The sequence below is a fragment of the Strix uralensis genome, chromosome 7 (assembly GCF_047716275.1).
Source record: "Strix uralensis isolate ZFMK-TIS-50842 chromosome 7, bStrUra1, whole genome shotgun sequence".
NCBI lineage: Eukaryota > Metazoa > Chordata > Aves > Strigiformes > Strigidae > Strix > Strix uralensis.
In genome coordinates this window covers 29,269,125-29,290,501 of record NC_133978.1, presented here as the reverse complement: position 1 = coordinate 29,290,501, position 21,377 = coordinate 29,269,125, and the positions used below count along the sequence as shown (strand labels likewise).

Here is a 21,377-nt window from a genome sequence, read left to right as displayed (position 1 = left end):
AGCAGGATGGGAAGAGATTCCATTTTTGTGGTCAAAGAAGCAACAAAAAAGGACAATGCTATTTTTAGCAAAAGACAAAGAATATTCTACAGAAACAGAAAAGAAGGATGGACAAAACATAGGAAAGGAGAGAAAATGGCCAAGAGAATTGCCAAATTGTTTTGTTCAAAATCTAACTCAATATTTAACCCAAACTAACAATGCCATTGTACATTACTGCTTAAGAGTAGGACAAATTCTTATACTGTCTCAAAAAACCCAATATGAAATCTTAAGCATTAACTGATGAGAGAGTCTGTTGTTATCAAACATGGACTGTTATTAAGACTTGTATTAAAGAACACCTTCATTTTCCAATAGATTCATTACCCAGGGTAAGAGCCCTCTGAATTTAAACATACTAAAAGCGAATGAGACCATTAGTGATGGGATACAGTAAAACACTGTTACTTTAGAGATTTTCAGAAGTTCTTCCAATTCAGTTTGCCAGAGTGACCTAGACCTCATGCGGATTTGTACTTTTTTGCACAGGAGGGCATTTTATTCTTTTATCACATCAAAGGTCTGCAGTATGAGATGAAAATCTGCGCTGATATCTTACAACCCATATCCAGCCTCATATTCTCTCCTGATTACACCATACTTCTGCTTGTCACTGACCAGGTATAGCATTTGAGATAACAGCATAACATAATGGGATGTTCCCGTGATTCTGTATGTTTGCTGATACTATTAGTATGAAATGTCTGTAATGTAATCACACAAGTTAACAAATTATATCAAAAGTGAACTTAGTCCATCTTGTGTTTTTAATGAAAGATTGGAAAGGCTTTTAATGAAGCAGAGAACAATTGTCTCCTACAGATGGTGTATTATAAAGTACCTAATGCTGAGATTTCCCAACGGAAATACTTGTGTGTGTACAGTGGAGTACATATTCAGGGTCTTCAGTGTGTCCAGGTCACATGGGACCTACTGAGTGTGAGCTCTAGACTTGATGTGTACCTGCACAGTAAGAGAAGTGTAGCTTGGGTACATCAGACCTACTGTGACTATCCAGTAGAGTTGTTCTGTACGTGTACCTGAATTTGTCTGGCAACCCAGTCCAAGATTCTTCTTCGACCAGCCTGATGTCCAGAAATCTTACACAAGAGTCCAAAATTCTCAAATTCCACCTGTTTTTCCAGACCTTTAATAACTTAAATTGACATTTTTAAAGCTCTTAAAATGTTGTGTGTGTGTGAGAGTCAGGAGGTTCTGTGTTCAGGACAGCAGTGCAATGGTAACTTTGGTCACACTCTCTGATTTTATCCTCCTTTTGTAAAATGAGTAGAGAAATTCTAAAATTTTTGTCAACATTAGTTATGAATTGTTTCTAAGAGGCTTTGAGTTCTTTAGATAAAAACAACTCTTAAAGCTTAAGATTTATGATTTATCTTTTATGCTGTTTTAGAATATTTATTGATGCCTGGAGTAACATGAAATAGGGTGGGTTTAAATTATTTTATTAAAGCAATTTTGAGAAACAAAACTTATTGAAAATGTGACTAGCTGAATCACTCTAAAATGAACTAACCTGATCTTTGGCTAGTGTAAATTAATATAATCCAGTAAATTCAGCTGAATTCTACTGGGCACTTTTTACCTCAGTTTAGAGTCAAATATAAAACTTTGAAGAGTGAAGCTCAGAAAGATGGGTATTTTTTGTTGAAGTCTTTAAAAGCTTTTAATGAAAAGTTTCATAGCCCAATGATGGATTATTTCTCTTTATTTGTCAGGGGACAGTCTATACTTACAAACCTGCCCGCAGTGGAGAAACTGTCAAACTCTTGGACACATGCAGCAGTTGTTTTCTGGCAGCTGATTTTCTTACTCCAGGGAACAAGTACTGTGTGGTAAGAAATGGCATTCCTTCTTATATATAATAGTGGCACTTTTCAGGTAACCAATATGTTGCTAAGTCAAAATCAAAAGCCTTGAAGAGACTGGGGCCGTTCTGATATTTGTTACAGTTGTGTAACGTCTCATTAAGGAAGTAAATGGCATTAATTCAGGTATGGCCTATAAAAGGGTCAGAACTTGCCCTAGAACACAGGCGGATAATTCACAGATTGCTAAAATGTCATTTTGGTTCTGCTGTTGATTTGTGTGTCTCACTATTGTTCAGGAGCATAGCTGAGCAAAAAGTGGAGTTCAGAGAATAGATGTTGGAACAAGACTTTCCTACTGATCTTTTCAGCCTTCAGCACAAATTGGATCAGCCTGAGAGATGCCTCTGTCCTGGGTTCAGAGACAAAGAAGGCCTTACTCATGGATCTGTCCATTCTGAGAAATTCCTTACTTTCCTCCCATCTCTTTAACACCTGGAAGACATATATTTTAGCCAGCAAGTCTGATTCATCTCCAGGCCATGAATTTTTCAAGTAGCCAGCCTAGGAACCCTAGGGTCTTAATCAATTAGGTTTGCTGAATCTGTTTGTTTGTCGTTAGCATGGGAACAATAAATTTTACCTGACTTTGAATGAGTAATGTGAGGATTGATTGATCTCTAGCCATGCTTTACTGTGGAATTACAAAATTGCCTGGATATAAGAACTCAAGCACCATTATGATATGTATCATTTTTCATGTGAGAAAACAAGACTTCTCCTTAAGCTCTTTCCTATGCAAAGAAAATTTTAAGCAGGTTTTTCTATTGCTGGCTGAATGGTGGGAGTGCCAATATTGATCAAGCTTACATGTTTTACCCTAGATTGTCTCATTCTGCTTAAAGACCATTCCTGTAGCTGCAGCAATTCACAAAAAATATTAAATGTTTTCATTAGTTAGGTGTACCTTGCAGCAACTGGACTTAAACAAAAAGCAAGATAATTCCAAGCAAAACTAGTAACCCTTGATCTGCTATGCTCAAACATTAGTTGAATTTATATTCTATAGGAGATCACTAGTCAATTCCAGACTATTTGGTTATTTTACCTTCTTTTGACTATGTTTTTCTCTGTTCAACAGTCTGTAACAATTTCAGGTGAAGTACAAGTTTGGCTCCTGGAAGATGGAACTTGCCTCAGCAAGCTAAACCTTGATATTGAGGTACATGTAATCAGGAATTTATATAGTGACTGATACTTAAAATTTTCTTTAATACTTTTCAATTCATAGCATAATATTCCACAGATTTGGATCAACCAGTGCTGAGGAAAGCTCAGTAGTGTCTTTGAACAACCCATGAAAGAGATTTTAAAAATATTATTTTTGAGAATGTTTCCTTGAACTAATTATGTATTTAACTTGGTCATAAAGCAGAGGAAACATTTCAACCTAATGTTGTAGTGATGTGTCTTTAAGCACATATTTGTAAATAACAATCTAAATTTTTATTATATTACTTTATTAAAATTTTATTTTTAATGAGTGTCAGAACCAAAAGAAAAGTTTCAAGTGTATAAAAACTAAATGCCTTGACTGATCTGAAAAACAGGTTTTAAGAATTAAGTTGATAAGAGTATTTCAAACTGTTAGTGCTTTGTTCTGATTTAAGATGCATTCACACCCAGAAAACTGACATAGTAGGAAAAGAAAGCCCTTTCTATAACAGATGTACACATAACAGTGCACTCACTGTTTTATTTAGGTGGAACTTCTTTCACTTAAAATCTGGATAGTGGATATAATGGGGTTTTTTTCTGAAGAGTGCAGAATTAGCTTTCGAGATGTAGATACAGAACATAGGTAAAATTCCTACAGTGTCTCTAAAATCCTTTGTTGAAAAAAAAATGTTTTTTAGATAAACCACTTGGGGTTTCTTCTCAAAATTTTGGGGATTTTCAAATAGTAAAAGAAATTGCATACTAGCACATAGCATAATATATAAAAAAATATGGAACTGTTAAGTATCTTTTACTTCTCAACTAGGCAACTGCTATGGCTTGCTGTCCCTCCTCCAACAGTGTTGCTGTAGGGACCAAAAGAGGTCAAATCTATTTCCTTGATGTTACCAAAGTTGAAGCTCCACGGGTTGTTCACAGAATTTTTCTTTCCAAATTTCCAGTGCTATCTTTGCAGTAAGTATGTAGTAACAAGGGCAGGAATATTGTCAATTTGTTGCTTGAGTAATGCTGTTAGCTGGACAAAAAAATCAAAGATTTTATTCTAAAAATAGCAAAGTAAAATATTTTAACAACTTCAGTTTTTTCCAACATATTCTGAATTGCTTGCAAGAGGAGTAGTAGCAGGATTTATATGAGAGAAATATAATAAAGCTGTATTTTAAGAAGGTTTAATTGAGTACTGAAGATACTGATGTATAAGATCCCTTCTGATGGATCACTATATGCAGTAATTATGTACAATTCCATGTATCTGAATTTAGAGGGTTATTTCTCACTTGAGGTTTTGTGAAGTTAAGTTTAAGCCTTTTGGTCATACTTTCTTATATGGTGGATTTTTATTACCATTGTTAATTATTCATTTTCTTACAGTTCCAGAATTTACTAGTCCTCTTGTAATTAGCTTTAGTGATCTAAAAGGCTTTTTTTGTTTGGTGGGGTTTTTTTCAATTATTGCAAAATCTGAGAGTATTTTTCTTCTACTTTTTAAAAAATAGAATGGATTTTGAACTATTAAACTTTATTATAAATCTGCCTGTTATTTGGAGACTCAGGTGTGATCTCTTTTCACAGTTACCTAAGATAAAACATTAAAAATAGATACAGAAAGCAACTTATTCAAAGTCAAATCAATAAAAAGACATGTCTATTCAAAATAATATCAAAATCTGTATAGTAGTTTTATTTTTTTTTAAAGTGAATTTCAGAGAAAGATTTAATGAAGTTATTAACTAGACTGCTAGGGAGCATCATTAGGTTTAGATTGACCACCCACTCAATTAGAAATTGCACTCATAGCACTGGGCTTTATATCAGGCCCTAACCCTGTAAACCTAGAAGCTGAAATTTCGGTTGTGTTTATGCCCTCAATGAAGTCAACAGAGTTATGAGAATGGAATTCTTTGATGCTTTTTATTGACTGTATTGAACTGTTTTCTACTTGGATTTGTATTTTACCTAGTTATGATCAGAGTGGCCAGTTTCTTATCGCTAGAGCTACAGAAGGACACATATTTATTCTAGATGCCCGGCCTTCAAAATTATTCCAAGTTCTTGGATACATAGGTAATATATGCAACAACATTAACTACATTGTGTTTTCACTATTTGCTATATTTTAAGTATACTTGCTGGTCAGACTAAGCAACTCCCCATTCTACTTATTTTTTTGGAGGACTAAACATATTTTTCCCACCCGTTTCCTAAGCATATTTTATCCTGGACAATCTTTTTTTTTCTTTCTTTCTTTTCTCTGTAGTTTGAGTTAGCAAATGCACCAATATTACTTTTCTCCCAGGGCATGTATAAATCACAGGGAAGAGAATGGATATACTGACCAACCACAGCTCCAGCTCAAAAGTAATAGTGCTGGCAAAGAACTTAAGACCTTTGTGGCTCACCATATGAGAATTTAGACTAAAAAACTGTAGGTCATGATAGCTGACTGAAATCTCCTGTAACAAATGTCCATCCCAGACATTTTTAACATGGGCACCGCTGGAATTGTCAACTTTGCTGTTTGATACTGAAGAATAAAAAATGATGGAATTTTAACTCACAAAAAGATTCTTTTGAAATTTGTAAATTTGTTTATACAGTCTCTCAATTCCAATAAAATTATACTTAACAGATCACATCTGTGCATATAGATCTTCATCATAATTTTATTTATATGAATTTGACAAATATAGAATGAAATGTCCTTAGATAATTTTCAGAATTTGCCTGATCATGTTCTCATTGTCTGACTGGCTTCTTAAAGTAGGGCTTTTCTGTGCTTTATCTGCTAGTTATCAGCAGACAGCCTCAAAATTGCTACAATTCAAGCTGGATGTAAACTCAGATTTGAATGTTTAGTGTAATAATAACACTCTGGTGCTTAGCATTCTCAGCACCTGATGCCTCAAGCTGAAGTTGTGTGCATGCAGCACTTTCTGAAACCAGGTTGTGGCTTGTCTGACATTTTAATGCAAGTTCAGAACTGTGTGGTTGACCTGACATGGATTCTGAACAGGGATGTCTTTTTGTTTCACGTGATATCTTAGTAAAACCAATGTTACCATGCTTCAGTAACAATTTACACTGGTGTTCCCTACCTGCTTCAGTGCTGACAGATGAAGTTCTGGATCTTTCTGTAGTTTCTGACTTCAGGAATGACTTAGTTGAAGTGATGATACTTCTTAATGTAGCAGAAGTCCAGCGAGCAAGACTGGAAATTTTTTGTCTATCTTCAGGACTCACAACAGGTAAGAATTGAAATATATACTATGTGATATTTTTCTAAGGCAAGAACATATTATTGCCCTGCTTTAACACAAAATACTAACAGTCTTAATCTCTTCATCACATCTGTACATTCTCTGAGGACACCATTTCTCATACAGCAGTCTATAGACTTATAGTCAGCTGAATCATTTTAGCAGAAGGACTGATATTTTGAGAGAAAGCTGAGGAAGGAAGAAGTAATTCACTTGCAGAATCATAAAGCCACCACTTTACTACTACTGGTTGTTGTTGTTGTTGTTATTGATGTTGTTATTATTACTACTGTGTGGGCAATGCCCAAAGCCAGCCACAAAGAGGCCTTGGGCTCGGCATCACCTGTATGCAGACTAGCATATCAGGTGTTCAGAGTGGAATCAATCCCACCAACCTCTTCAAAGAATTATTATAGGTATATAACAGCTCATTAGAAAGAGGTTAAAGGTTGATATAACTCAAACAATAATGATTCCCTGTCTTTGTTATAGGTTTTCTATATAAAAGCACCAAGGAAAAAATCCACTGTATTTAAAAAGGATTAACTTGTATCCCACCATGCACTTCCAGTTTTATGTCTCTTCCACCTAAGAGTTGCCAAATCAACATAGTTTGAGGTTTCAGCGATGTCTTCTATCTATCACATTACAATGAAAGGCAGCCTATGTTCATTACTAACATCATTTATATTTTTGTATCATTTTGCTCACATTATATGCAATTGATTTACTAACAAAGCCTTTTTGTGGAGAAAACTTCTGTCAAACTGTTAGTAAGCCTAGTATCAGATTTTCTAGTTATTTATATTTAATTTTTAAAAGGTCTTACAATTTACAAACTTTTTAAAAAGTAGTTTTCAGTGAGTATATTCTTTAAATATTCACTAATCTTGGGCTTCTTTTTGTGCCTATTTTTAGACATATAAAATGGAGCTTGATTTTCAATGTTGCTGAAGATCTACAGTTACTGCATCAGTCTTAATTTAATGTGTCTCTTTAAAGCTCAAATTAAGGAACCAAAAAGAATAAAAGGCCCTTTTGTAGATGTGAACTTAAGTGTTTCAACCAATACCACCCAGTATGTACTGTGTGGTACTTCATGGCTGAGATGCCTAAACAAGTCTAGATGAAGGCGATGATGACATGAACTTCCACGCAAACTAATTAGCACTGCTTATGTAATACCCAAGAAGCAGGGTAAATTCGTGTATACAAATTGTCACATCACTGTGATTAAACTGTTTCTAGTACTTCTTTAGAGCTGCTAGAACTATCTTTCTGCTTCACTGCAGTGTGCTACATCAGCACAACCCACAGAGTTAAAGTTAGGTATCTTAATTCCCAGTCTCCTCCTTGAAAACTCACATCATGCTCGCTCCTTGCTGAGACTGGTTTTCCTAATTACTTGATAGGTGAAGCACCTGCATTAGTGGTAGTGATGCCTCTTCCTCCCTGTTTCTTTTTTCAATCTTAGATAATGACAAGTATGTTGATGAACAAGGAATGCTTAATGCTAATGCCATTAAAGAGGAGCAATATGATCTGGATTACCCTTTGAGCTCAGCAGTTAGATTGAAGGATAACATTGTGTATGGCTACTGTGCCTGTGCACCTTTCATCTGTAAATACCATCTCTCTGAAGAGGTAATTCTCTAAAGCTGCTTTATTTTTGGTGGTGGTTAATTACCAGCGAACAAAGGCTGTAGATGAAGTGAATATAAAAGAAAGAAATCCTCTCTGCACTAAAAATACCTACTTCATCCATATACATCAACTTTCAGTATCCTAGCACTTGCTCAGAAACCTTGCAAAAGCAACCTCCTTGTTCTGTTACAGAGAAAGCCAAATATTGGTTCTTAAAACTCATACAGCTTGCAGGTACGTCCCATGTAGTTTCTCTATTGGAGCTGTGCTTTTGTACAGTCTGCTGAGTAACCTGAATATCCTCCTACTGAAGAAACTGAGCCAATGTGAGCCCATGACTCTAAGACACAACTGTAAACCCAGCCCAGACCTGCTTCACAACGAAGTACTGGGGGCTTCAGGAAACCACTGTCAGTACCTGCTGATGAACGGGAGCTCTCTGCAGCTAATTGGTCTCCCTCAGTTTAAGAGTTAGGTCACGCAAGACAGTGAATTCCAAAGGTGAGCATTCCTCCTTGACGAGTCCTGTACTTTCTGAGCCAAGAAACTCCAGGCCCAAACATAGTGAGTAGCAATGATACTGCTTCCTGAGCTCAGTAATCCAACAATATTTTACATTGCAATGCATGGGATAACCCACAAAGCTCTCATTAGTCTCAAAATGGCATAGATATTTCTATCATCTGAACTGCTACTAATATTGTGTTTGTTTGGCAGAATATGTTGGAAGATCCATCAGTATTTTTATCAGAAAAGAGGACTCCTAGCAAGCAGTTTGGATCAGGTTTCCTCCGTTTATCACCCAACAGCCGGTGGCTGGCGTCAGCAGCAAAGGATGGCATTTTGTTCATCTATCATACCTTTACTATGGTAGGGAGGCATCCAGGCACAGGCTTTGTTTAGTTCACATGAGAAAGAGGTGTGAAGCTATTTCCTTTCACTGTAAGCTTTTCTTCACTTGAATGTAAGGTGTTTCAGAAAAATTTATGTTGAACATGAACTGACATAGCATTATACAGTACAACTATTTTTATAATGAATATATATATGATCATACAAACTACTTACTTTCTTCTCCAGTAAATCTTAGGGTGGATAATTTTACTACTCTTCTTTATCTCCTGCAAAATCAATATACTACAAACTTGCCCCATCTGTAGTAAAAAATTTTAAACTCATAATTCCTAGTCTTTTATGTACTTTCTATTGACATTTTGGATTGACTTTTATCTAAAATAAAGAAGCAGAATTTACAGACATTAGAAAAATGTATTTGCTGATACTGCTTCTATGACTTTTCTAGGATATACTTGCTCAAAAGCACTGTCACTCATATCAAGGAGGGGGAATCAGATCCATGGTATTTTCACTGGATGGCAAATTCATCCTCATTAATGGCAAAAATGATGGTGCCCTGGTGTGTCTGAAATGGAAGTATGTATAAAGTGGCAGACCAGTATTGATGGTGTAATTTCTTGCATCCTGACAGACTAATTTTTGCATCTACTTGTGATTCTAGACTTCCTTTTTATTAGTCTCAAAGTAAGGAGAAGAATTGGATAGAAATAAAATCACTCCTTTCATCTTTAGTGGTGGTCTCCCTAGCTCATGAAAAGTTTTGTACTTTGGATATGGTTGCAATACAAGATATAGGAGTATCTTCTGATAAATATTACCCATAGTGAGCTGCTTATCACTCTCATATAAACTATCTGGAAGGGGCTCTCTCTGGAAGTAAGGGATGTAATCTCATGAGATACTATTTTAACTCAGCAACTAGGAGACATCACAGCTTTAATGGGAATTCAACTGTGGCTATAGAGAGCCGTTCAGGTAGATGCATAGATTAAAGATGACTCCGCCAGAGCAATATTTCTAATTTGGGTAATTAATCTTTCAGAATTTCTAATTCTGTGGAAACTTCACTTAATTATGCAATTCTAGAATTCAAACAAAATTGAATCATATTTAAAAATATTAAATAGGCATTTTAAAGCAACTTAATAATTGTGTTATAAAGAATATTTAATACTTTGTCCTTTTCCATAACACACAAAAAATTTCTGTTTACTAGGAAGATAAAGAAAATTGAAGTTAAGGAAGCTGCTTCTCACTGGCAATCTCTTTTTGCTATACTGAACAAGTCTACTTCAAATGAAAATGTTGTTTTAAAATCTATGGCAGAATGGCAGTTTGACCCAGAATCCACATCGGCATCACTTCCAGAAGAGGTGATTTCTCTATTTTTATGGGGAAAAAAAGTTTGATCATTATCCTAAAATCACACATGATAAAAACTGTCCTCAAAACGAACTCTGATCCTTTGCTAAAAACAGAATACCCTGAAGATGGGCTGAATATACTTGATTATTAATTTGCAGAATAGTATTATCAAAGAAATGAAATAGTCATGGGAAGATGACGTTCATATCTTCAATTTCACTTCGTTTCTTCAGCCACAGAAAACACCACGAAAGTCAGTTTCTCCTCATGTAAAGTTGTGTGTCATTCCCAGTGTGATATTACTGCTATACATTGTGTTACTAGTCGTATATTTTTCTGTTGAAATCAAGCAAAGCAGTGATTACAGAGATTAGTACAGTCAGCCTGTTTGAGTCAAAAGGCTTTGCAGGGGTTTTCAGGACCAAATCTGGGAACTAGTTAGGGAATAAAAATGTTGTAACACTCTGGAATTTGGTGGTGTTGCTTCTAATGTGAGTCGATTTTTTATTTAATTTCTGTCTTTCATTCTCTCTAAGTACCTGAGATGGATGTTTATATCCTTAATTTCAGGAAGCACCACTTAGATCTTCCAATGTAGAGATGACAGAAGAAGATGGAAATGTCACCAGTTTGTATTCAGCCAGTACCAATAACATGACATGGATAGGTCAGAAAATAAAGAAGGTACTTTCATAGAACAAGTATTAATCAAAGCCAGACTTTTCAAGAGTCAGTAGTGATTTGGGGTGCCAAATTACACACTGTAAAGGAATCTAGTTTCTGTAGCTTTTCTGACATTTGGACCTCTCTTTAAGGCATTGTGATCTAGACACTTAGAAATCCTAGGTCAAGGTACATCAGAGAAGGTACCTAGTGCAGTAGGAGCTCTAAAGACCATAAGACCACTTCTACACAAGGAGTAAACCAAAAAAAAAAAAAAAATTGTCAGAGAAATTGTCTTCCTTTGGAAACTTCTAAATGTCAAAAAGTTGCACAGATTATTATCAGAAACCAAGCAGGCGCTCTCTTCTTCCCAAGGACCAGAATAATGAATTCTACAGCACTGATAAATCAGTACTCAGCAATATGACATTAATTACAAAACCCCAGAGGTTTATTTCAGGTTAACGTTGAGGTGAGTATATTATGTAACCAAAGTTTTTTATAAGTAAAACTGTCTACAGAGGGGATTTAGCATTTGTGAACCTGGAAACTGCTATGTTAATATTAGTATAGACTTTTTTTTTTCCCCAGAAATATGAATTTATGGATGCTAGGATGTTCTTTCTGATATGAGCCAGAGCTGTGTATTTTGTCCAGCTTTTGAGGTTCAGTGATAGAACAAATCAAAGTATCATTGCTTTCTGGGTGATCTCAGGAGTGACTTTCCAAATTATGATGCAGTTTCACAAGAGGCTCAAGTCAATCTAAGACATACTGCCACTGAAAGTGGCATCTTCTCCATCACTCTCCCAGACATGTATTCCTGTTTCTGTTTTGATGCTAGTGTTCATACTTTAGTGCCTCTAGTGGAATTTTTTGGCAAATCCGTGAGGCTGTGCATACGCGTGAGTACCACATAACTATTAGTATCAGCTAGGGACAGGTGATGAGAAGCAAAGCTTGAAAGGCAGCAATGTGGTCCTAGGTTGTTTTAAGCTGCTCATTAATGTCCTAAGAGACTTGCGTCTGACTTTTAGAGGATGGAGTCTGTCCAATGTCATAATGATACACCCTTCCCTTTCAATCAATAGTCATCATCCTACTTAAAATTGTAAACTTATTTTCGAAAGCAGAGGTGCAGACTAATTGTGAAATTTTCCCTAAGAGATGAATTGACAAGGCTGTAGGGGCAAAGAAAATTTCACAGCTTCCAGAATGAGTAACAGATGTTAGTTTACTCATGTCTTTAAATATCCCACTGGAAGTGCTTAGTGACAATGAAAAATCTGAGGAATATAAAACACTTAACAAATTCTGGCAGTAGGCTTTATGCAGTTCAGTGTGTCTGTAATTGTTGCACTTTTAATGACTTCTTTCTTTAATATTTTCTTTCTTTTAAGCTCTATTGCTGTACAACCTGTTTACATTGTGACCTGGTTATAAAATCTTTTTTCTCTTGAGCAATTCTAAGAATTGTCGTATTGAATTAGGATTATATCTATTTCAGTTATTAATCCCTTTGGAGTTTTGTTTTCTGTACGGATAATGTTCCTTTAGATTATTTCAATCTTTTTTTCTCTTCTTGTCTATGTTTGTCTTTCAATAATATATTTGTTGTATGTCAGGTCATTAGAGAAGAGACTCAGAGGTTTTCTAACCAGAAGGAAGAGCTGCAAATGGGAATTAAAAAGCTACGTAAAACTGTGAGTTTCTTTACAAGGGTAATGGCTCATCTTACCAGTTTTGTTTACAAGTACACTTCCTTTATGGCTATCAGCTCTAGTGCTGCTACATTCTTGTCATAAACTCTGAGCAGACAGGTAATAAAAGAGATGTGCTTCTTCAGGGACTATATGCTGAACATGCCAGGAACTACTGTCTGGTTCTCAGTTTTCTTTGCTCCAAATAAATATTTTATACTACTCTTATACTTTGAGCAATCTATTCCTTCAGCAGGCTAGTTTCTGCCTAAGAACCTTCCATTATAGAAACTACTGTCCTCTCATCTTCCTTCTGTTTCCTTACATAAATACTGCTATCTGCAAGAAGATAAAGCAGAGGGTCACCTAGAGCAGTCTGCCCAGGACCATGTCCAGACAGATTTTTATTATCTCCAAGGATAGAGACTCCATGACCTCTCTGGTCAACCTGTTCCAGTACTCAGTCACCCTCATGGTAAAAAAGTGTTTCCTGATGTTTGAGCAGAACCTCTTGTGTTTCAGTTTGTGCCCATTGCCTCTGGTCCTGTCCCTGGGCACCACTGAAAAGAGCCTGGATCCACTCTCTTAGCACCCTCCCTTCAGGTACTTGTATACATTGATGAGATTCCTCCCAAGCCATTTCTTTTTTAGGCTGAAGAGTCCCAGTTCTCTCAGCATTTCCTCATATGAGAGATGTTCCAGTCTATAATCACCTTCATTGGACTCTCTCCAGTATGTCCATGTCTCTCACCTCCCTCAACCTGCTAGTAACACAGCAATACAGCACAGGATACTGTCAGCTTTTTTTGCCACAAGGGCACGTTGTTGACTCATGTTCAACTTGGTGTCCACCAGGACCCCCAGCTACTTTTCTGCAAAGTTGTTTTCCAGTTGCTCAGCAGTCAGCATGTCCTGGTGCCTGGGGCTGTTTCTACCCAGGTGCAGGAATTTGCAGTTCCCTTTGTTGAACTGCATGACATAGATAACTTAATAAACTTCTCAGAACAACAGAATAAAGCACTGTGTATTACAGGTTCTTAGAAAATATACACAACTTCACATATAACATCCAAATCAACTTTCATAAAAAGAGGAAATATATTCACATAGTACTCTGTCACTAGCTACAGGCAGCACATTCTACCAATTACCATGAAGCAGTTAAAAGTGGAGGCAATTAAAATAATTTTCTCTGATATCAAGTTCTATAGTGTTTAAAATAGCATTTCCTCTATTCACATTCAAATGACTTTTTATTCCCTATACTTATTTTTAAAAAAACAGATTCAGAAAATGATGCATGAAAATGAACAGGTGCCAGACATTGAGAAACTGGAACAGCACGAGTTCAACCTGGATATAGAAGAACTGGAAAGAGCACAAGCAGAGGCTGAACAAGAAGTAGCCAGGGTATGATAGAATGGGGGAAGAATATTTTAGAACTATCAATGAAAAGGAGAAAGAATGATTGAAGAACAAAGGATGATCTCAAAGTTGCTGTTCACTGCTGAGAAGCAGGAACACTTAAAAGTATTTAAAGTCACTTTTTGAAGCAGGTGAAGCTGCTGATGCAGACATTGGCAGTTGGAATATGATCTGTGCCAGAAACTATAAATCTGACACTGTGGCCTTGGGCATGTTGCTTAAGCTCTAGAATGCTTTTCTTCAGTTACAAAATTATGCCTTTCAGTAGTATGTAATATAGGTTTTGGAGAAGATAGCTGTGATAGTCTAAGATGATGAAATATTGGTAATTCATCTCACGTGTTAGCTTTCCTTCCATAACTCAATACAAATTGCCCATATCTTGTTATTTTGCACCACATCTTGTTATTTTCTTTTCTGTATCTTGAAAGGTGAGGAAGGAGATTGAGATGGAGAATTTAGCCAACTGCTACTTGCAGGATGTCATCAAACGTGAATGCTGGGATGCTATGTGTGTAAAAGGACGTGCAGTTAAGGTAACCTCTGCTTTCTACTTCATTTTCTGCAGTTTATTGATTCCTTAAGGTACAGAGACAAAATAAATAGAAGTGTAACACATTTCTGATTTGCTTATGGTATGGGAAAAAACTTACATCTTCCCAGGGCCAATGCAAATCTTTTGTTTTGTCTGAGCCTGGCTGATTTTACCTTCTAAGGTGGGTAAGAGTGCTGATAAGCAAATAAGCAATTCTTTAATTCCTTCATCTCAGAGAATATCTTTATGCAGTGTTGCTAGGAGAGGTAAATACTCTTTTCCTGCAGTCAGTATGACTTCTGCTACACAGAACATAAAGGCAAAATTTAATCCTGATTTTGATTGTTTTAAACAGAGCGAGATTAGTCAAATTGATGATACTGGATTATCTCAGGGGTGGTGAAACACCAAGTCATTTTACAAAAAATCTAGTTCTGGTTGAATTCTGTACATTAAAAAAAAAAAAGAAAAAGAAAAAGAAAATTTTAAACCAACCATTTTCATTACCAAAAAGGCAAGTGTTTTTTCTTTCCCCTGTATTTTCACTATGATGTCTATATTAATTGATCCTCAATTTTATTCCTGGTTTTAAGAAATTTTTATAACTGTTTAGTATTCAGGTATTGAAAAATGAATTGATAGATGCATTCTGAAGAACTTTTTACTTGGGTTTTTGTGTGTTTTTTTAAAAAATTTGAACAGTGCTTCCATATGGCTTGTGAAGTGAAGAATTATCCACTGAAGGAACGTAGTGAAGAAGAGCTGGAAACTTTGGAGAAAGTTCTCCAGTTAAAGAAGATTGAGACAGCTGATCTTAAGGTACAGTCTCTTTGAGGTACTGCATAAAGGCATTTCAGATCAGGATGTTCGTGGTTGGCATTTTAACCCTTCTTTACATAGTTACATTTCTAAGGTCTGTTTTCTTGCTGTAGAAATTGTCAAAAAATATTTTAAAAAGATAAATAAGGACAAAATGTTGTGGTTTTACTCAGAACAAATGTATTAGTATTAAAGAATCACAGAATAGCTGAGGTTAGAAGAGCCCTTTGGAAATCATCTAGTCCAGCCCTCCTAGAGCAATTTACTCAGGGCTGTGTCCAGTCAGGTTTGGAATATCTCCAAGGATGGAAGATTCCACAAGCTCTGTGGGCTACTTTTTCCCATGTTTGACAACCCTCACAGGAAAAGTGTTTTATTATGTTTAAGTTGGATGTCCTGTATTTCGATGTATACCCATTTCCTCTCAATCTGTCACTGAGCACCACTGAGAAGAGTCTGGCTCTGTTGTCCTTGCTCCCCACCATCAGATTTTTATATGCATTACTAAGATCCTCCTAAGCCTTCTCCGTCTTGAGGCTAAACAGTTCCAGCTCTCTCAGCCTGTCCTTGCATATTAGATCCTTCAAACCCTTCATTGTATTAGTGGCCTATCACTGGACTTGCTCCAGTATGCCCATGTCTTTCTTGTACTGGGGAACCTACAAATGGACCCAATATTCCAGGTATGATCATTTCAACTTGTATTATTTTGATCACTGAGCTTAATTGCAGAATACAACCTCTAGAATTTTTTCAGATGTGCCACTGGATTGTGTACAAAATTAAAACAGTTATCATGTTTGTGATATTCAGGTTCAGAAGAAAAGTCTTGAGACTGATTCTGAGTCTGTATTATCTACGGAAGAAGGAGAGAAGGCAGAAGAAGGAATGGCCGATGGTAGTGCATCTTACTGCCTGACTGGAAGTCTGAGTTCTCAGTATGGTGGAGACACATCTATCCTATACCACCAATGGGACTTGCACACCAGGGAACAGAGAGTCAATCAGATAGTATTATTGAAGGTGATGTCTTAAATTTGTATTACTGCCGTGACTCTCTCATATCTGTTGGTTCTCACAGCATTCACAGCCACTGTTAGTTTCTGGGCATACTGACACTATACAATGGGGAGTTGCACAGGTCTCTGAGTTACTGAGATGAAAGCTAATAAATGCACATAGTGCAGTAGAACACCATGTGGATTTGCCAGCTCGGGTCTGGAAGAAAAACACTTTTATGAAATTGGATACCCAATTTGAGGGTATCTGTATTTGCCCACTGGTGCTTCAGTTTAAGAGTTTGTATAGCCCAAGCTAGCTTGAACATCTCAGCATGCCCTGTGAAAACAGGACCACTTTCCCTATTATTTGCTGCTTAATGAAAAGTCAGCTGGATCCTTGCACCATTTCCTTTCTCCCCAGTCTTACCATCCCTTTATTTGGAGTCTTCAATGTTTCTGTTGTTTATTATTCATTACTATCAGACTCTCCTACTTCTCTTGCCCTGTCCAGTTTATTAAGTAGTAAACATGCTACACAATAGGCTTCTTATGAAGATGATCTACAAGGGTAGAAGTGGTTAAAGTACTATAAAGCATTGCCTCCTCAGAGCTCTTTAAGGCTGTAAATGGTAGCAGAGCTCAATGATTATGCATTGTAATACATAAAATCTAGTAGATAGATACACTAGTGTTTAAAGTAGATGGGGAAGAAACACAAGGAGTGCCTTTAGATGTAAACTTGGATGTATCAAGATCGTTCTACTGTATGGCTTTAAAGACGAATATCTAAGTGTATATATATCTTCAGTGTTGGCCAATGCAGTGAGCTTGCTGAGAGCTAGATTGGCTCACTAGACATTTGAGCACAACCTTTTTTCTCCCAGCAACATTGTACCTTATCTGCCATCCTGCCTTATTACTTCCTAACTTCTTATTATATTAGAAATTAACAAAATAATCATGGACACAAATATTCATTTGTAATACAAATTGCAATCAGTTAAGCATCTCAAAATGTGAAGTTTGTTGATAGAACTGAAATCCTTTTCATGTTTCATTTTAGTAAATTGACACAGTAGGAGACACACATGGTTTTCTCTCACAATATTCTACTTTTCTTTGTTAAGATCAATTATTTATGCTAATCCACTAGGAGTATATGCTTTGTAAAATCATTATAATGTCTCAGGTGTTCTAAAAAAATTAGTTTCCAATGTTTGTTTATTTACTGGGCACATTTTACTTACACATGTCAGACAGAAAATCACATGAAAGCATATTGAAACTGCAGGTTTCATCACTTAAAAATCATGAAAGTGTGTCCTTAACTCTGCCTCCTTGTACCTGTGATTTACAATCTCTAAGTTTACAGATCAAGTGTTTTTTTTCTTTGAAGCCCTTTCTTCTTTCAGCTGGAGAGTGCAAAAAACAGCAAATAGAAGACAGCCTAATTTTTTATCTAGTTTTGGCAGCAGTATTTCTTTCAGAATTTTTGTCAAATTGCAAATACATAGAAGAAAAGGAATAAAAACTAGGGAAAAAAAAAAAGGAAAAAAATTGCTCACCTCCATTTAACAAAGCTTGAGCCCTGCCTTTATGATTTTCACAAAAGGGCTTTTTCCAGTTTATCTCCCTGTCACAAATGTGTGTACAAATACACACATTTATGATTCTGATGGCTTGAGGAGTGGTATATAACCATGGATGCATGTGACCTGTGCAGTATTGCTGTTTCCTTTTTTGGTATTTCAGGACATCATTTACAAAGTGAAAACTGCTTTTAATAAGGAATTTGACATAGTTGCACGACAAAAGGAGCAGGAGATAGCACGAGTGAAAGAAAGAAATGTGAGGATCCGAGAAATCTTGGCACAACTTGACCTCCAAGTGGAAGTGTGGGAGCCAGCTCTTACAGATGATGAGATACCAGAGCGAGCACTCACTGTTCAGGATTCAGAGGTGTCTGAAAAAAAAATCTTTCTCTTGCACCCACTCAAATACAGTTCTCTAATTCTTCTAATTTCCAGACATTGTGTCAGTACTGAAAAGCTTTAAAACAGATGTGTCTGTGTACTTAAAATCATCCTTTTGACTCTATTACTTCCCTTCCCTTTTTAGGGAAAAAGCTCTTAATAAGTCAATCTGAAATGAATAAAATGTACACAATCTTAATTTATTGCTGTTAAAAGTTTTTAATTGCCCATAAATCAGGTAGAAATTCCCCCTGTTCCTGACTATAAGATTCAAATCAGTCTTGCAGGGATTACTTCCATAAATAAGGGTTTCTTTGTTTTCTCTGAGCACCATTTTGAAACTAAGTAGCTTCAAACTATGTATCTAGCATTAAGAATTAGTATTACACCATCTTTCCAAATGTTCTTAGTCCACACATTATCACATTTGGAGAAAAGAACCCTCATCTGAACCTCATTTTCTTCCTTCAGATTAAAGTTGAAAAATACCTGACTGAACAAGAGATAGAGAAAGAAGAAATGCTGGCTAAGCCTGAAGCGGAAAGACACCTTGCTGCTATGGTACTTAAAGCAGTATCCTTTTTACTGAATAGGCCTTTGTCTCTGGTTAGCCTTATTTAGTTAACGCTGCACTGGAATATTCCAGTAATGTAGTACGGGAGAATAAATTAAAAATGGTAGGTAATTATGTGTACCTTTTCCCTCTTAGTATTGTTTATGATTAGAACTACATAGACCAGCTAGGGGAAGCAAAGATTTAGTGTTAGGCTCATAGTTTTAAAACATGTGCTTAGTGGTAATTAAAAATACCATATCAGGTGACTGAGGACTAGATACATTTCTAAATGCATGCTACTGTTCAATCAAGAGCTTTGTGCTTGATGTGTTTATTGACTGAGCAACCTCTGTTCTTCAGGCATCTGACTAGAAGATCATAAGGCTCTCCCGTGGCTTTAAAATGCATCTGTGAAAAGCCTAAGGTGATTCTAGCCCAAAAAGAGATGCACGATGAGGCAGTGACACTACAACTTCCTTCATCCTAGCCTGCCAACTGGCCAGGAGTATTCTATGCCTATGTATTCTTTCCAAAACTGCCAGAATGGCAGTTCTAGTAAGTTATTTGGTATTTGAACATCTGTCTACCAGAAAAAATCTCTGAGACTTTTACCATATTTCACATGCATCACTGAAGACCATTAATCTACTAGTGACACACAATATAATCTTATGGGTGATCTAGAGGTGAACTACCCTATTATCATTCCCAAACTTCCAATTGCTGCACTTCCTTTTGTACCCTAAAATATTTTTTGTGGTCATTCCCAGGACAATGAAAGACTGCGTGCTCTTAATGACATGATGGGTGGAGTGCTGGAAGTCAAAAAGGAAGACATCTTGAAAATGGTAAGATGTGTTTCTGCCATATCATTTAGGTCGTGGACTTCTAAGGGAATGTGAAATTCAGCTAGCAAATATTTCCAACCTAAGTGATAGAAGAAAGTCACAGAATTGTAGAATTGCATTATACCTAGATAGACTACATAAGAGACCGTACACTGGGCTCAAAAGAGCCCACAAGATTCTAGTGCTTGCATATGATTTACCCATCAACACCTGTCCCTATCACAGTGGAATACTATAGAAACATAATCTAGTATTATCATTACAACAACTGTATTGCTGGGGGAAGGGTCTATTATCCATGACTGTGATCTTACAGAAAAACACTGTGTTCCATTTAACTCAGCAAATATAGAGAGTACAGTAGTAGAGGGAGGAAAGAATGTGAAGGAGTGTCACAGAAAAAAGACCCAAGCGCTCTCCCTGGAATTGATCTGTTTTGAAAAATTAGGACTCCACTTAGAAGTATACATTTGCATGGAGTTAGATTTGGGTTTCTGAAACATAAAATGTGGTGTATATCTTATACTGGCAGTAGTATGTTTGAGTACAAAACACCTGTATTTTACAAGATCCAGTAGTGAATTCCTGTAAGCAAGTGAGAGAGAATAGAATATATACATATATATATATACCAGAACTACTGATGCAGGTAACTGACCAAAGAAACAGAATATATATATTACTTAGACTTAAGTAACTTAACCTTACGTACACTAAGAAATACCTTTCATTAAATTTGATGCATGCTATAGTTTCTTAGTGTGCTGATGAAGACTTAATATTGATTTTGAAGCATATTTGTCTTTAATACTTCCAGGATATTCCTCCACCTCCTTTTATATCCAAGCCTGAGCATGTTTGGAATGATGAAGAAAAGAAAATATTTAGAGAACACGAGCAAAAAGTCAAGGAGCTCAGTGAAGAAAAAGAGAAGTACAGAAGGGTAAATTAAAATGAGAAAAGGAGTGGTTTCGTTCACAGTGCTCATGACCAAAGCTTCTGATCTTTCTCAGGAGTTACTTCTAAAAATGAATAATAAACAAAATAAAAGAAGAACAAATGAAGAACAAAAACCATGTGGCATATTAAATAAGTCCTAGGTTAAACAGTAAAATAAGGCAATCTCTACTTATACCAATTAATACGTGCCAAACTTGTGATATCTGACAAAATGTAACTTTCCCTCACAAATGTACCAGTATTCCTAAAATGTTTTTTTCAGGTCCCATTCCCAGAGTTGCTGATGCCATACACAAATAATACAATTACATTTATCCTTCAAAGTGGTATTTGGACAACACAACTTGGTAGCCTGGCAGCTCTCTCCTTCCAAATAAGTAATTTCTGGGACCTTTTGGCTGAAGGATACAGTTCCATATTATGCATTGTCCAGCATCTGATATACTATATCAGAGCTTGTTTGTTCCTCCAGATGTAATATTGCTGCTCTTGTTCTTTCCCTCCCCAGGCACTGGAAAATGAATTGAAGAAACTTGAAGCTTCCATCCAGGAAACAACAAAAAATTTTGATGACACTCTGTGCAAACTCTCTGAAAAGAAAGTGAAATTCGAGATGGTCATCTATCAGGTATTGCAGAGAATATTAATTTTTCATCTCTGCCTCTG

At 36.2% G+C, this 21,377-nt stretch overlaps 1 protein-coding gene across 3 annotated transcripts in view; it reads left to right on the top strand.

Moving 5' to 3' along the window:
• CFAP43 (cilia and flagella associated protein 43) overlaps positions 1 to 21,377 on the top strand; it is a 51,817-nt gene that overhangs the window by 17,185 nt on the left and 13,255 nt on the right. For all 3 annotated transcript variants that reach the window (XR_012629706.1, XM_074875228.1, XM_074875229.1), the window contains 21 exons: positions 532 to 663; positions 1,779 to 1,895; positions 3,010 to 3,090; positions 3,913 to 4,061; positions 5,068 to 5,171; positions 6,212 to 6,352; positions 7,839 to 8,008; positions 8,726 to 8,878; positions 9,312 to 9,442; positions 10,083 to 10,239; positions 10,802 to 10,915; positions 12,520 to 12,597; positions 13,879 to 14,004; positions 14,451 to 14,555; positions 15,257 to 15,373; positions 16,187 to 16,396; positions 18,127 to 18,333; positions 18,819 to 18,908; positions 19,674 to 19,751; positions 20,569 to 20,694; positions 21,220 to 21,339. Coding sequence is in view for 2 of the 3 variants with exons in the window: in XM_074875228.1 (XP_074731329.1) it covers positions 532 to 663; positions 1,779 to 1,895; positions 3,010 to 3,090; positions 3,913 to 4,061; positions 5,068 to 5,171; positions 6,212 to 6,352; positions 7,839 to 8,008; positions 8,726 to 8,878; positions 9,312 to 9,442; positions 10,083 to 10,239; positions 10,802 to 10,915; positions 12,520 to 12,597; positions 13,879 to 14,004; positions 14,451 to 14,555; positions 15,257 to 15,373; positions 16,187 to 16,396; positions 18,127 to 18,333; positions 18,819 to 18,908; positions 19,674 to 19,751; positions 20,569 to 20,694; positions 21,220 to 21,339 (2,706 nt within the window). In the remaining variant the exon portion in view is untranslated. The remainder of the gene's footprint in view (positions 1 to 531; positions 664 to 1,778; positions 1,896 to 3,009; positions 3,091 to 3,912; positions 4,062 to 5,067; positions 5,172 to 6,211; positions 6,353 to 7,838; positions 8,009 to 8,725; positions 8,879 to 9,311; positions 9,443 to 10,082; positions 10,240 to 10,801; positions 10,916 to 12,519; positions 12,598 to 13,878; positions 14,005 to 14,450; positions 14,556 to 15,256; positions 15,374 to 16,186; positions 16,397 to 18,126; positions 18,334 to 18,818; positions 18,909 to 19,673; positions 19,752 to 20,568; positions 20,695 to 21,219; positions 21,340 to 21,377) is intronic.